Raw genomic sequence first — 14255 nt, 5'->3', positions numbered from 1 at the left:
GTGAAAACATATTAAGATCAGTATCAGTTTAAGCATGTAATTTAGAAGTACGGAGATAAACTTCAGAAGAAACTGCTAAAAGAGTTGAAAGCAGTTGCTTCTGAGAAGGAAGGTGGGTAGTTGGTAGACAAATACTGTTTTGCCTTACAGTACTGTTGACTTTTTGAACTCTGTATATGTATTTGTTTTATGAAAAGTAAATTGGAAAAAAAAAGTTCCTATAGTACAAATGGGAAATAAACATAAAAAGAATTAAGTACTGGGTGCCTGGGTGGCTAAGTTGGTTAAGCATCTGACTCCTAATTTCAGCCCAGGTCATCATCTCAGGGTCATGAGATCAAGCCCCATATGGGGCTCCTCACTCAGCACTGGGTCTGCTTGTTCTTCTCCATCTGCACATTCTCTCTCTAAAATAAATAAAATAATTAAAACCTTATTAAAAAAGTATGAAGTATTGAATGCTATGAGAAGGATAAGACTAAAGTTCATAGAAAGAGGCATATTTCTCTGAGCCCAGCTTAGGGGGTAGGAGCCTCCAGGATAGATTAGGAAAGGCTACCTGGAAGAGAGAGATATTTTTCTCCTTACATTGTGAATAATATAAGCCATGACGCAATTAAATGTTTTGGATTTGTTTTTAAAGCGAACAAATAATTAATTAAATTAATTAAATTAAATTACAATTAACATAATTTAAATGTTCATTAATCCATTTAATAGGTTCATTGAGTGCCTACTTTAAACTGGGCACTGTGGTAGGTAAACAATAGTAAACAAAATCAGAAATGATTTCTCTCTTAAGGTAGATACTTAACTGAGCCATGCAGGTGCCCCTAATTTATTTTTTTTTAAGATTTTAAGATTTTTTTTTTTAAGATTTAATTTATTTATTTGACAGAGAGAGAGATCACAAGTAGGCAGAGAGGCAGGCAGAGAGAGGGGAAGCAGGCTCCTGCTGAGCAGAGAGCCCGATGCGGGGCTTGATCCCGGGACCCTGAAACCATGACCTGAGCCGAAGGGAGAGGCTTAACCCACTGAGTCACCCAGGTACCCTCCTAATTTTTTTTTTTGGCAGGACAAACTTTTGATGGCTTTCTGTAATCATGCCGTAGAATAGTTTCCCTGTCTGTCTTGTGGAAGGGTAACTTGAGAAGTAACTATTGCTATGATTAGTTTTTCTGTTATTATGCAGCAGTTATTTCTAAACTTTCTTACCTAGTTTATCCATACCTCTTTTAAGTCTCAGGCTCCAGAATTTGTAGCCCAGTCTGTTAACTGAGTGATGGATAATTAAAGAAGAGTGTCAGAAACTTCTTGTGAAACAATTCCAGAGGCCCCTGGGTGGCTCAGTCTGTTAAGCATCTGTCTTCTGCCTTTGGCTCAGGTCATGATTTCAGGGTCCTGGGATGGAACCTTGAGTGGGACTCCCTGCTCAGTGGGGAACATAGTTCTCTCTCTCCTTCTCCCTCTGACTCTACCCCACCCCCAATTTGTGCTTGCTTGCTTTCTCTCTCATATAAATAAAATCTGGGGGTGGGGGGAGAAAATTCCAGTTGCTGCTAAACGCTTCAGATTTTATCAGGAAAAGAAAGATGTGAAGCCATCTGTCTGGAGTGGATATTCTTTTAATTGCTTAGTGATTTTGAATGTTTACTAAGTACCTAGCATTGTGGTAGTAAGGCAGGTAGAAGAGGGAAGTGCTGTATATTTGCAGGAGGAACAAAAAACAGGGAACAGAGTGTTATACCTGACAGAAAGTTTGTAGCAATTAAGCAAACTTCTGATAGCTCTGTGATTTCTTGTGATCACAAGTGTTCTGCTGCCAGTGCTTTGCTTAACTGCAACTTAAAAGCACACAAAGACCCCCAGTTAGCCTGAAATCAGACTCTATCTGCACATAGTAGCTAATGTAGAGCATTGAATAATATTATGCAGAATTCCTAGAAATCCCCGCCTGTTCCCTAGAATCCCACATGAGTATTTCATGCCCAAATTATAACCACCCATAAAAATCAGAGCCTCACGTCTACCTAGTGCTACTTAGATCCTCTTTCTGAGTGTGCCCTCACTCCTCCTTCCTTGGAGTGTAAACTTGGACTTTGCAGTAAAGCTTCCTCTGTTATACTTCATTCTGACTTGTCCTTGAATTCTTTCTCACTGCAAAGTCAAGAACCTGCCTCTGGCTTTTGGGTGAGGTCCAGGGCCTGAGAACTCTCTAAGTCTGTAGTAGCCAGTAGGCATTATAAGGATTCAAGGAAGGAAGACATGATTCAAGGAAGGAAGATAAGTCTGTAGTAGTCAGTAGGCATTGTAAGGATTCAAGAAAGGAAGACATGAACTAGAAGTAGGAAGTGGACTGATGTCTTAATGATATAAAAATGAAATGGAATATATGCAAAGTACTGTTGTTTTGGGGATGCCTGGGTGGCACTCAGTTAAGCAATTGCCTTTGTTGGCTCTGGTCCTGTTCCTGGGTCCTGGAATCAAGTCCTGCATTGGGCTACTTGCTCACTGGGGAGCCTGCTTCTCCCTCTGCCTGTTCTATCAGCTCTGCCTGCCAATCCCCCTGCTTGGGCCCGTTCTCTCTCTAACAAATAAATAAATAAAATCTTGAATAAAAAAACCTGTTGTTTTCAGTATTCAAACAACTCTTTAAAGAAATTTGTTAAAAATTCTTTTGTGTTTTCTTGATAATAATTGCTTATATAAGGTTAGAATCTCATTTAGTCCTCATTTGCTGCGTTCTAAAAATGTAACCAGGAACTAGAACATAGGTCCAGCATTTTTATTTAGCTCCACAAGTTTTGCTATGAGTACACTGGGAAGCAGTGAACCTTACTCAAAATCTTACCTCCTTAGAACTTTATTTCTATAAATTACAACTTTTTTGGGAAAAATTTGTACTGTTCTTAGAAATAGCAATTTTGCTATATAAAATTACCACACTTTTTTTTTTTTTTTAAGTGGCCTCCATGCCCAATGTGGGGCTTGAACTTATGACCCTGAGCTCAAGAGTCACATGCTCTCTACAGACTGAGCCAGCTAGGTGTCCCACCACACTTTTTTTGGTGGAATTAAAAAAAATTTTTTTTTTTTTTAAATCAGAGAGTATAAGCAGGGGGAGTGGCAGGGGAGGGAGAAGCAGACTCCTGGGCAGAGAGCCTGAGGTGGAACTTGATATAGGACCCTGTGATCATGATCTGAGCCAAAGGCAGACGCTTAACCAGCTGAGCCACCCAGGTGTCCCATAGGATCCATTTTTATTTTTAAAATTAGGAATTTGCAGCAGTTTCTACAAGAGTTTAGATATAGGTATATATTTGGCAACTGTTTTGACAGTTATGTGAAACATCTTAGAATACTGAAAGCAGTGTATAAATCAAATGAATTAAAATATCCAAAACCAGGAGCAAAAACATTCTAAGTGGTAAGCTTTTTAGCGCTAAGCTCTAAGTGGTAGAGCTTTTTACTAGAAAATAACATTAGTCGTAAAAAATATTAATGGTGAAATTATGGGATGGTTTTGGCTTAATTTTGTTTCTATTTTGGCTTAAATTTTAATTATAATTAAAAATTATAAAATAATTTAGAAATAAGAGCCTAATCAGTTTTTTTTAATAAAGTCTTTTTTTTTCCCCCAAGATTTTATTTTATTTCACAGAGAGAGAGAGAGAGACAGCAAGAGAGGGAATACAAGCAGGGGGAGTGGGAGAGGGAGAAGCAGACTTCCTGCCAAGCAGGGAGCCCAATGTGGGGCTCAATCCCAGGACCCTGGGATCATGACCTGAGCTGAAGGCAGACGCTTATCGACGAGCCACCCAGGTGACCCCCCCCTTTTTTTTTTCTAATAAAAGAGAGTATCAGTCTGACTGAATAGTCCTTATACCCCATGTGAGACCCTGAGATCAAGAGTTGCATGCTGAGCCAACTAGGTGCCCCTAGATTGGAGTGTGTTTTCTTTGTTCCATTTTCTTTTATATTAATTGTGGTACATCAATTGCAAGTTTTATTTCCCTTTTAGTTGAAATTCTTACTAAGTAATGTAGAACAAATTTAAAATTCTGTTTTGATGTCATATTGACATAATTACATTAGAACCTACTTTATGACCATTTCGCTGTTATTTACTAATAATTGGGTTTTAACTCCTTTTATGGTTAATGGAGTTTTTAAAGTTTTTATAATTTCTCTAGTTTTGAGGACAAATTTGGACGTTTTTGAAAGTCTCACCAATTTTTTAAAAATGCCTTTTGCATTTTAAATAACACATTTTTTTTTTTAACCCTATAGTTTGTTTGCCTAATTTGGACTTGAAGCAATCCAGCTATTGGAAATCTGCCATTTTACAGTATCACAATTGGAAGGAAGCAGGTTTTCAAATAATGGAAGACTTTAAGACCTCTAAAAATGAAAATCATGAACCAAAGAAGAATGCTTGGGCTCTTTCTGAAGAAAGCAAAGCAATTAAAGTTATATCTAATCAAACTTTGAAAGCTAGAAATGATAAATCCATAAAAGAAATTGGGACCAGCTCTCCAAATAAGAACACTATTAAAAAAAATAAGCAAAATGATATTTGTATAGAAAAAACAGAAGTTAAATCATGTAAAGTAGCTGCCAACATAGCAAGCCCTAAAGATTTGGGATTAGTCTTTCGAGATCAAAGTCATTGCAAAACAAAAAAATCACCTAATTCACCGGTGAAAGTAGAAAAGGTACCTGTTTCACAAGCGAAAGCAGAAAAATCACCAAAGTCCCCTAATTCACCAGTGAAAACAGAAAAGACACCCAGCTCACAGGTGACAGCAACAGAAAAGGCACTTAGTTCACAGAGGAAAATGGAAAAAGTACCCAGTTCTCAGATGAAATTGGAAAAGGTCCCTGGTTCACCAGCAGAACCAGAGAAGGCGTCCAGTTTACTGTTGAAGGAAACTATGCGACGTACAGAATTACCACAGGTTGGAAAAAAAATTCCAAGCTCTTTTACTTCTTTGGACAAAGTGAATATTGATGTGGACGGAGGAACATCTGCTTTGGAAAACTCACCAGGATCTCAGAAGCAACAAGCATGTACAGATAATACTGGTGATTCTGATGATAGTGCGTCAGGAATTGAAGACATATCGGATGATTTGAGTAAGTACAAATTAGAGTATCCATGGGTCACATTTTTGGAGAGATTTTCCTGTATTAATGTTTTTTAGATTATCCTTACTTTATTTTCAGAAAGCACTTTAATAATAGGGCTTTTTAAGCTAAAAAAGAAACTTTACATTTATTACAATAAGTAAAACGCCTGTGTAAATAGAAATTAGTGGCTCCTGTAATCTGTATGTACATGTGTATATACGCACATACACACTTTTTAAGTGGTCCTGGTAATATGTGGCTCATTCATTCAACGAACCTGTATGTATTGAGTTCCTTTTATATGCAAAGTATATGTTTGTAGTGGAAAAACAAAAAATACAGCACCAAATCTCAAGGATGCTTCTAGTTAGATGGGGGTGATACACATAAATAAAACAGTAATTTAGTTTAGTGCAAAAAACTTGAGAGAGTGCATAATTTAATTGAGGGATTTAGTCTTTGGTTTGAGAATATGCAGGACATAAATATGAGAATAAGAGTATGACTGAGATTAAATATGACTGGAACAGAATTGGGGGTGAAAGTAGCAAATGATCCAGCTGAAAAGACGTACAGTAATTGGAGAACGAAGGACCTTTTAGGACATGATAGACAGTTTGGACTTTATGATGAATGTTTTGAGAAGCCATTGAAGACATTTAAGCAAGGTAGTTCTATGATCACATATATTTATACATGTTTTTAATTGGACTGTAGTGCAGTAAATTCTTTGACAGGAAGCAGAGATTGGTAAGGACACTTGCAATTTACTTTAGACTTCTTGGTGTAAAATTCGTTTTCTTTTAGTGTTTTGATCTTAGCTTTAATTGCTTATAAATGTTGCCTGTCTTTTGAGTACTTAAATCTTGGTTATGTTTAACTTTATGGATTTTTTGGGCAATTTTTTTCCTCATGTTTCTGTGGCTGGGTGAATAGAAGCTTTCCTTGATATATGAATAACAAAAAAAAGATATTTCTAAGTCATTGTTTGTTACACTTTGAGAAACTCTGGTAAAGGGTTTAAAAATAGTTTATTTCTGATGATAATAATTGATAGTATATTAACAGACCACTTTTTTAGCTTTAATAGACATATCTTTATGTGTATAAGAAAAAATACCAACTTCATAATTTTAAAAATACGATTTAGGAGAAGGCCAAAAAAAGTAAGTCAGTTTAAAGGTAGTATCAAAAAAATAACACTACTGATAGTGTTTAGGTGAGACAGATATGAACTAGATAGTATGTGAATGATTCAAGTTGGGAAATAGTGGTGCATAAGATCAATTACAAGGGTTTGATTGCTGGAGTAGTGAAAAATCTGATTCAAGGTTTATTATTATTTTTCCAAAGATTTAAATTATTTATTTATTGAGAGAGAAAGAGTGCACAGGAGGAGAGGGAGAAGCAGACTCCCCTCTGATCAGGGAGCTCCAGATTATGACCTGACCTTGAAGGCAAGATGCTTAATTGAGCCATGCAGGCACCTCCAAGCATTATTTTTTTTTAAAAGGGAAAGTAGGGGCGCCTGGGTGGCTCAGTGGGTTAAAGCCTCTGCTTTCAGCTCAGGTCATGATCCCAGTGTCCTGGGATTGAGCCTCGCATTGGGCTTTCTACTCAGCAGGGAGCCTGCTTCCTCCTTTCTCTCTCTGCCTACTTGTGATCTCTGTCATATAAATAAATAAAATCTTTAAAAAAAAAAGGGAAAGTAAATGAAGTGACAGTGATATGATTGAGAATGTGGGCTATAGGGTAAAATTGTATAGGTTTTGAATCCCATCTTCCCCACTTAATAAATTTGTAATCTTGGATAAGCTGTTTATACTTTATTTTTTTAATGTATATAATATTTATGAATAGATATACTGATATACATAATAGACATAGATAATGGATGGATAGGGTTTGCTTATTTATTTATTTATTTATTTATTTATTTATTTATTTATTTGACAGAAATCACAAGTAGATGGAGAGGCAGGCAGAGAGAGAGGAAGGGAAGAAGGCTCCCTGCTGAGCAGAGAGCCCGATGCGGGACTCGATCCCAGGACCCTGAGATCATGACCTGAGCCGAAGGCAGCGGCTTAACCCACTGAGCCACCCAGGTGACCCTAATGGATGGATAGGGATAATGCATCTAGATACACATCAAATAAACTACTTATACTTTATTTATTTTTAAAGATTTTATTTATTTGACAGAGATAATAGGCAGAGAGGCAGGCAGAGAGAGAGAGAGGTGGAAGCAGGCTCCCTGCTGAGCAGAGAGCCCAATGAGGGGCTCAATCCCAGGACCCTGAGATCATGACCAGAGCCGAAGGCAGAGGCTTTAACCCACTGAGCCACCCAGGTGCCCATAACCACTTGTACTTTAAAACATGTTTCAGTTTTTCCCCCCCACCCTAAAGATTTTATTTACTTGTTTGACAGAGACACAGTGAGAGAGGGAACACAAGCAGGGGGAGTGGGAGAGGGAGAAGCAAGCTTTCTTCCCAGCAGGGAGCCCGAGGCAGGGGAGGTGGGGGATTGGGGGGGCATGACCAGAGCCACTGAAGGCAGACACTTAATGACTGAGCAACCCAGGTGCTCCACCTCATTTTTTTTTTTTTTTAAGATTTTATTTATTTATCTGACAGAGATCACAAGTAGACAGAGAGGCAGGCAGAGAGAGAGAGAGGAGGAAGCAGGCTCCCCGCCGAGCAAAGAGCCCGATGGACTCGATCCTAGGACCCTGAGATCATGACCCGAGCCGAAGGCAGCGGCTCAACCCACTGAGCCACCCAGGCGCCCCTCATTTTTTTTTTTTTTAAGATTTACTTACTTATTATAAAGAAAGAGAGAGCACGCACAAGAGTAGGAGAAGGAGAGGGAGAGAAAAATCTCAAGCAGACTCTATGCTGATCACAGAGCCTGACTCAGGGGCTTTATCTCACAACTCTGAGGACATGACTTGTTCCAAAACCAATAGTTGGGTGCTTAACTGACTGTACCACCCAGGCAGCCCATCAGTCCTCATTAAAAAAAAAAAAGTTAAGATGCTGCTGCCTTTTTTATGAAGGTGAAGTGAAGTAATCTAATGGAATGTTTCATGTAGTACCTGACATGGTAGGCATGCAGTGCAATGAATGAATGAATATCCTTTATTATTATTATTTCTCTAATTAAATGCTTTTTTGTTATTTGTTAATATGGAGAACAAGTTGAACTAGTTTAAAGAAGCTGGTAGACCAAGTAGAGGTCCTTTTGGAAGACTTGGTTTAACAAATTCAGAACAATGATTTGTAGTATAGCAGTCATTTTTTATTAAAGAATTCTCTTGAGTATGTGTAATATCTGCCTTGAAGTCATGTTCATACACAATTGTTTAGTATTTTTTTCCTCATATGAAAATTCCAAATTATATTTAAATTAATGATTTCTCAGTAGAGTGTCCCTTTATAAATTAAATAGAATAAACCTTTATATATAGATCATTGTCTATTTGGACTTAACCGACTTTATAGAAATTTGACTAATCTCAGGCCCATCTGAGGTTAGTGGCTTAATCTTCCTTCATTAGACTCAACTTTAGCTTCCAGTTAACACTTCAGCTTTTCCTTTTGCCATTAATCCAGTAAATATTTTTATGGGTGTGTGCTATGTGCCAGGTACTAATTTAGTTGCTAGGAATTTAGCAATGAACAAAACAGACAACATTGCTTTTACAGAGTTAATATTCTAGTAGGAGGAGAGGGACTATATATATATATAAAATAATAACAAAAGTATGTCGTAAGTTAGATGGTAGTATATCTTATGAAAAAGTAGGAAAGATTGTAGGGAATGATGCTACTGTGTCTGATGGTTGTGGTTCAAATTTAAATTGTCACTGAGAAGGTAACAGAAATATTTGAAGGAAAGTGGTAAGAAAGGGAGCATGATGAATATTTGAGGGGTGAGTGTTCTAGATCTGAGCTTCTCAAACTTTTTTCCCCCCCCCCAAATTCTAACACTTAAATGAATTACCTGGGAATTGTATTAAGATGCAGATTCTTGGGTGCCTGGGTGGCTCAGTGGGTTAAGCCGCTGCCTTCGGCTCAGGTCATGATCTCGGGGTCCTGGGATCGAGTCCTGCATCAGGCTCTCTGCTCAGCAGGAGCCTGCTTCCTCCTCTCTCTCTCTCTGCCTGCCTCTCTGCCTACTCGTGATCTCTCTGTCAAATAAATAAATAAAATCTTTAAAAAAAAAAAAGATGCAGATTCTTATGTTCCTTTTGTAGGAATTTTTGATTTTGAAAGTCTAGAGTGGGTCCTGAGATCATGGATTTCTCACATGCTCCTTAGTGAGATTGGTGTTGCTGGTTAGGATCATGCTTTTGAATACCATAACCCAGCTTACCTCTTTCTATTCACTTACGTAACTTTTCATTTTATTTTCAATGTAACAGCCAGAATGATCCTGTTAAAATTATTCAGATCACATTACTACTCTTCAAAATGGTTCTGTAGTTTCCCATACATTAGAGTGACAACATCCTGGGATCGTGACTTGAGCCGAAGGCAGACGCTTAACCCACACTTTACACAAGTGGGAGGGGCACAGGGAGAGAGAGAGAGAATTTCAAGAAGAATCCACACTGGGTGGGGAGCCCAACACAGGGCTCTATTTCACAATCTTGAGATTACAGCCTGAGCCCAATCCAAGAGTCAGTTTACCAACTGAGTGCACCATCCAGGCACCCCTATTATTATTATTTTTTTAAGTATGTTCCATACCCATTGTGGTCCCCATTGTGGGGCTTGACTCAGATCCTGAGATCCAGATGGAGCTGAGATCAAGAGTCAGACATTCAAGCAACCAAGACACTCAAGTGCCCCTACCTTTTTATATAACAGTTTTATTGAGATGTAATCACATGCTAGAATTTCTCATTTGAGAACATACAGTTTAGGGGCATCTGGGTAGCTTTGTTAAGCATCCAGCTCTTGATTTTGGCTCAGAAAAGAAAAGAAAAATACAATTTAGTGGTTTTTAGGACTTGTTCAGAAAGCTGTGATTTTATCACTAATTCCTGAAAATTTTCATTGCCTGCAAAAGAAACTGTACCCATTAAAAGTCACTACTCATGGTGCCCCTGTGTGGTCTAATTGGTTGAAGCTCTGACTCTTGATTTTGGCTCAGGTTGTGATCTTAGGGTCTTGGGAACAGCCCTGCACTGACTCCATGGGTTCAGTTGGTTAAGCATCCAATTTGGATTGGACTCCATGCTGGGCGAGGAATCTGCTTAAGGTTCTCTCTCTCCCTCTCTCACTGCCCCTCTCCCCTAAAAAAAGAAGTCACTTACCTACTTTCTGTCTCTATAGATTTGCCTATTTTATATAAAGGGAATCATATAATATGTGGCCTTTTTTGTTTGGCTTTTTTCACATAGCAAAATGTTTTTTTTTTTTTTTTTAATTTAAAAATTTTTTTTATTTGAGAGAGAGAGACTGAGTGCATGCAAGCAGGGGAAGGGGCAGCGGCAGGCAGTGGGGGAGAGAGAGAGTCCCATGCAGACTTGGTGCTGAGCTCAGAGGCCAAAGCAGGGCCCAGTTCCATGACCCTGAGTCATGACCTGAGCCAAAACTTGAGTCGGATGCCCAACCAACTGAGCCCCCCAGGCTCCCCTCCTTTATTTTAGAGAAGGTGAGGGAGAGTGAGAGAGGGGCAGAGGCAGAGGGAGAAAATCTTAAGCAGGCTCCTTGCCCAGCATAGAATCCCATGGGGGGCTTGATCTTATGACCCTGAGATCGTGACCTGAGCCAAAATCAAGTTGGATGCTTAACTGACTGAGCCACACAGGTGCCCCAGCACAACGTTTTCAAGATTCATCTATGTTTAGCATGTACTAGTACCTTATTCCTTTTTATTGCTAAATTCCATTGTATGGGTTTACCACATAGTATGTATCCTTTTACCAGTTGATAGATGTTTGAATTGTTTCCATCTTTTATTTATTATAAATAATGCTGTTATGAACATTTAAACGTTTTTGTGTAGATGTATGTTTTCACTTGACGTATGTGTAGGAGTGGAATACAGGAACTCTAGTATCTTAACCATTTTAAAGTATATAATTTGGGGCACTTAGATGGCTCAGTTGATTAAACACCTGCCTTTAGCTCTGGTCGTGATCTCAGGGTCCTGAGATTGGGCCTGTCTCAGGCTCCCTGTTCAGCGGGGACTCTGCTTCTCCCTCTCCCTCTGCCCCGCCCCCTGCTTATGCTGTGTCTCTCTCTCTCTCTCTCAAATAAATAAAATCTTTTTAAAAAAGTATATAATTCAGTGGCATTAAGTACATTTATAGTACTTGTACAACCATCACCACTAAGGGCAGAACTTTTTCATCATCCCAAAAGGAAACCCTGTACCCATCTAAGATTCATTCCCTTGGGACCACCTGAGTGGTTCATTTGGTTGAGTCTGACTCTTGATCTCAGTTCAGGTCTTGGGGGGGCGGGGATTCATTCCTAGTCTCCCTCACTCCAATCCTCTGAAAACCACTAATATGCATTCTTTCTATATTTGTCTCTGGGTATCTCATAGAAACAGAATCATAGAATATGTGATCTTTTTGTGTCTGGCTGCCTTCATTAAACATCATGTTTTCAAGGTTCATTCATGTTACAGTATATATCCATCAGTACTTCTTTCCTTTTTAAGGCTGAAGCACTAGCTTCATCAGCTTCAGACTGAATTGTGTCTCCTTAAACTATCTATACTGCAGCCTTAACTCCCAGTGTGATTGCATTTGGAGAGAAGAGCTTTTAGGAGGTAATTAAGATTAAATGAGGTCCCAAGGTGGGTGTCCTAATCCCATAGGATTGAAGCCTCATATGAAGAGGGAATGCAAAGAAAAAAGAAAAAAGAAGAGGGAAAGCTCTGTCTGTGAGAATTTCTTTTTTCTAGCTTCCTTTATTATAATAATGCAATATATAATATTTATAACATACAAAGTATGTGTCTGTTAATATTAAGGTTTGTGGTCAACAGTAGGCTATTAATAGTTAAAATTTTGGGCACTAAAAAGTTAAATGCAGAGTTTTGGGATCCCAAGCCCCAATATTATTCAGGTGTCACTTGTATAAAGAGTATCAGACTGTCTTCTAAAACAGTGGAAGCTTAAGCTCAATTTTGCAGGACAGGTAAATATTACTAGCTGAAGTAAGGATGGCCTTGATGGTGAAAGGAGCAGCATATGAAAACGCATTGAGACTTGAAGTAGCAGTGATTCATTCTAACACATTTGGTATGAATAAAGTGAAAAGTGTTATGGCAGGTTATAAGGTTAGAGATACAGATAACTTAGTTCTCTTTCATAAGGTCTTTTTTAAAAAAAAGTTTTTTTTTTTTTTTTTAAAGATATTTATTTATTTGACAGAGACAGGGAGGGAGAGAGAGAGGACAGGCAGGGAGAGCAGCAGGCAGAGGGAGAGGAAGAAGCAGGCTCCCTGCAGAGTAGGGAACCCAATTCGGAACTCCATCCCAGGACCCTGGGATCATGACTTGAGCGGAAGGCAGACACTTAACCCACTGAGCCACCTGCTTGGTCCTTTTTAAGGTCTTGTTTTAAAATCTTCCCTGATTCCCATATCTGAAGTTAGTTTCCTTCTGAGTTACATGCTTTTTTCCTTTATAGGATTTATTACAACTTGAAATTATTGTTCTGTTTACTGCCTTCATGAAGGCAAGGATGGCATGTAATATGCTAGAGTTTAAACTTTATCCTGAACTCTTTGAAAGTCTTTTAAGTATTTTAAGCAAGAGAATAATATGACTCAATTTGTATTTTTAAAAAATCACACTGATGGTGGAATCTATTATATGCCAGGTGTATAATGTTAGGTACTGGAAATGAAAAGTTGATAGTACACAGTCTATCCCTTGAAGAGATTGCAATCTATTTAGGAGGCAGAGAAGCAAAGAAAAAATATTGATGTGATAGGGATATCCATGAGTTCAGTGAAAGCAGAGAGGCACTAGCTTGGTGTGGGTTTGTGGTGCAGAGGATATATGTTCTTTTAGCAGCTAGTGTAGAGTGATGAAGTCATTAAAATGACTTTAGTGACTAAACTTTGGGACTTAAACTAGCTTTTTATCACATTTCAGAGTTCAGAGATTATATAAGATGGTTATGTTGTGTTAGCCTTGTGTAGTGAGTCTGTCATATTTGTCTTTTGCTAGGTCAGAAGAACAAGATAGGCATTTGACTCATGAAATAGATTTTTCTTTGTGAATTCTGATACCATATATATCTCTTTGTATTTACATAAGTATACAACTTGTACAACTAAGGAAGTATAAGGAAAGAATATTTTCCCCGTATGTATATAAATTGATTGTTTCCCATTGAAATTTTTAAAAAATTTTATCAGTTCTGCTGATGGTAACTGATTGCTTCCTTTTCTAGGTAAAATGAAGAATGATGACTCTAATAAAGAAAACTCTTCAGAGATGGACTATTTAGAAAATGCTACTGTGATAGATGAATCTGCATTGACACCTGAGCAGAGGCTAGGCTTGAAACAAGCAGAAGAACGCTTAGAAAGAGATCACATCTTTCGACTTGAAAAAGTATACTATGTCATTTTAGTTATTTGGAGGATGATGGATTTTTATAACTTTTCTTTGCCAAGCACAGCTCTTTTTATTTATCTTCTTTTATTGCTCAGGCAGAGGTAGCATTCATTTTTCCTAACTTCCCTCTTTCCTTTCTTCTCTCTTTCTTTTCTTCTCTCCCTTTGTTCAGCAAATCCTTGTATCTGTGAGTCTGAATTCATTCATTCTTTCTAGAGGTCAACAAACTATGGCCTATCTTCTTGTTTTTTTCCTTTTGTTTATATGCTTTGTGTTTTTAAAATTGTGTAAAGTAAACCTTTATTTATCTTCTTTTATTGCTCAGGCAGAGGTAGCATTCATTTTTCCTAACTTCCCTCTTTCCTTTCTTCTCTCTTTCTTTTCTTCTCTCCCTTTGTTCAGCAAATCCTTGTATCTGTGAGTCTGAATTCATTCATTCTTTCTAGAGGTCAACAAACTATGGCCTATCTTCTTGTTTTTTTCCTTTTGTTTATATGCTTTGTGTTTTTAAAATTGTGTAAAGTAAACCT

The 14255-nt window shown here is 38.0% G+C and overlaps 1 protein-coding gene across 10 annotated transcripts in view; it reads left to right on the top strand.

Moving 5' to 3' along the window:
• Positions 1 to 14255, top strand: part of TUT4 (terminal uridylyl transferase 4) — a 134449-nt gene that overhangs the window by 27837 nt on the left and 92357 nt on the right. For 9 of the 10 annotated variants that reach the window (XM_059374743.1, XM_059374746.1, XM_059374741.1 and 6 more), the window contains exons 2-3: positions 4291 to 5136; positions 13559 to 13722. In XM_059374743.1, the coding sequence (XP_059230726.1) occupies positions 4383 to 5136; positions 13559 to 13722 (918 nt within the window). In that variant the 5' untranslated portion in view covers positions 4291 to 4382. Of the gene's footprint in view, positions 1 to 3642; positions 3823 to 4290; positions 5137 to 13558; positions 13723 to 14255 lie in introns of all 10 variants that reach the window. The other variant, XM_059374742.1, reaches the window with a different exon arrangement.

Source organism: Mustela nigripes, chromosome 14 (genome assembly GCF_022355385.1).
Source record: "Mustela nigripes isolate SB6536 chromosome 14, MUSNIG.SB6536, whole genome shotgun sequence".
NCBI lineage: Eukaryota > Metazoa > Chordata > Mammalia > Carnivora > Mustelidae > Mustela > Mustela nigripes.
The sequence above is the reverse complement of the archived record's forward strand: the minus strand, read 5'-3'. Positions and strand labels throughout refer to the sequence as shown.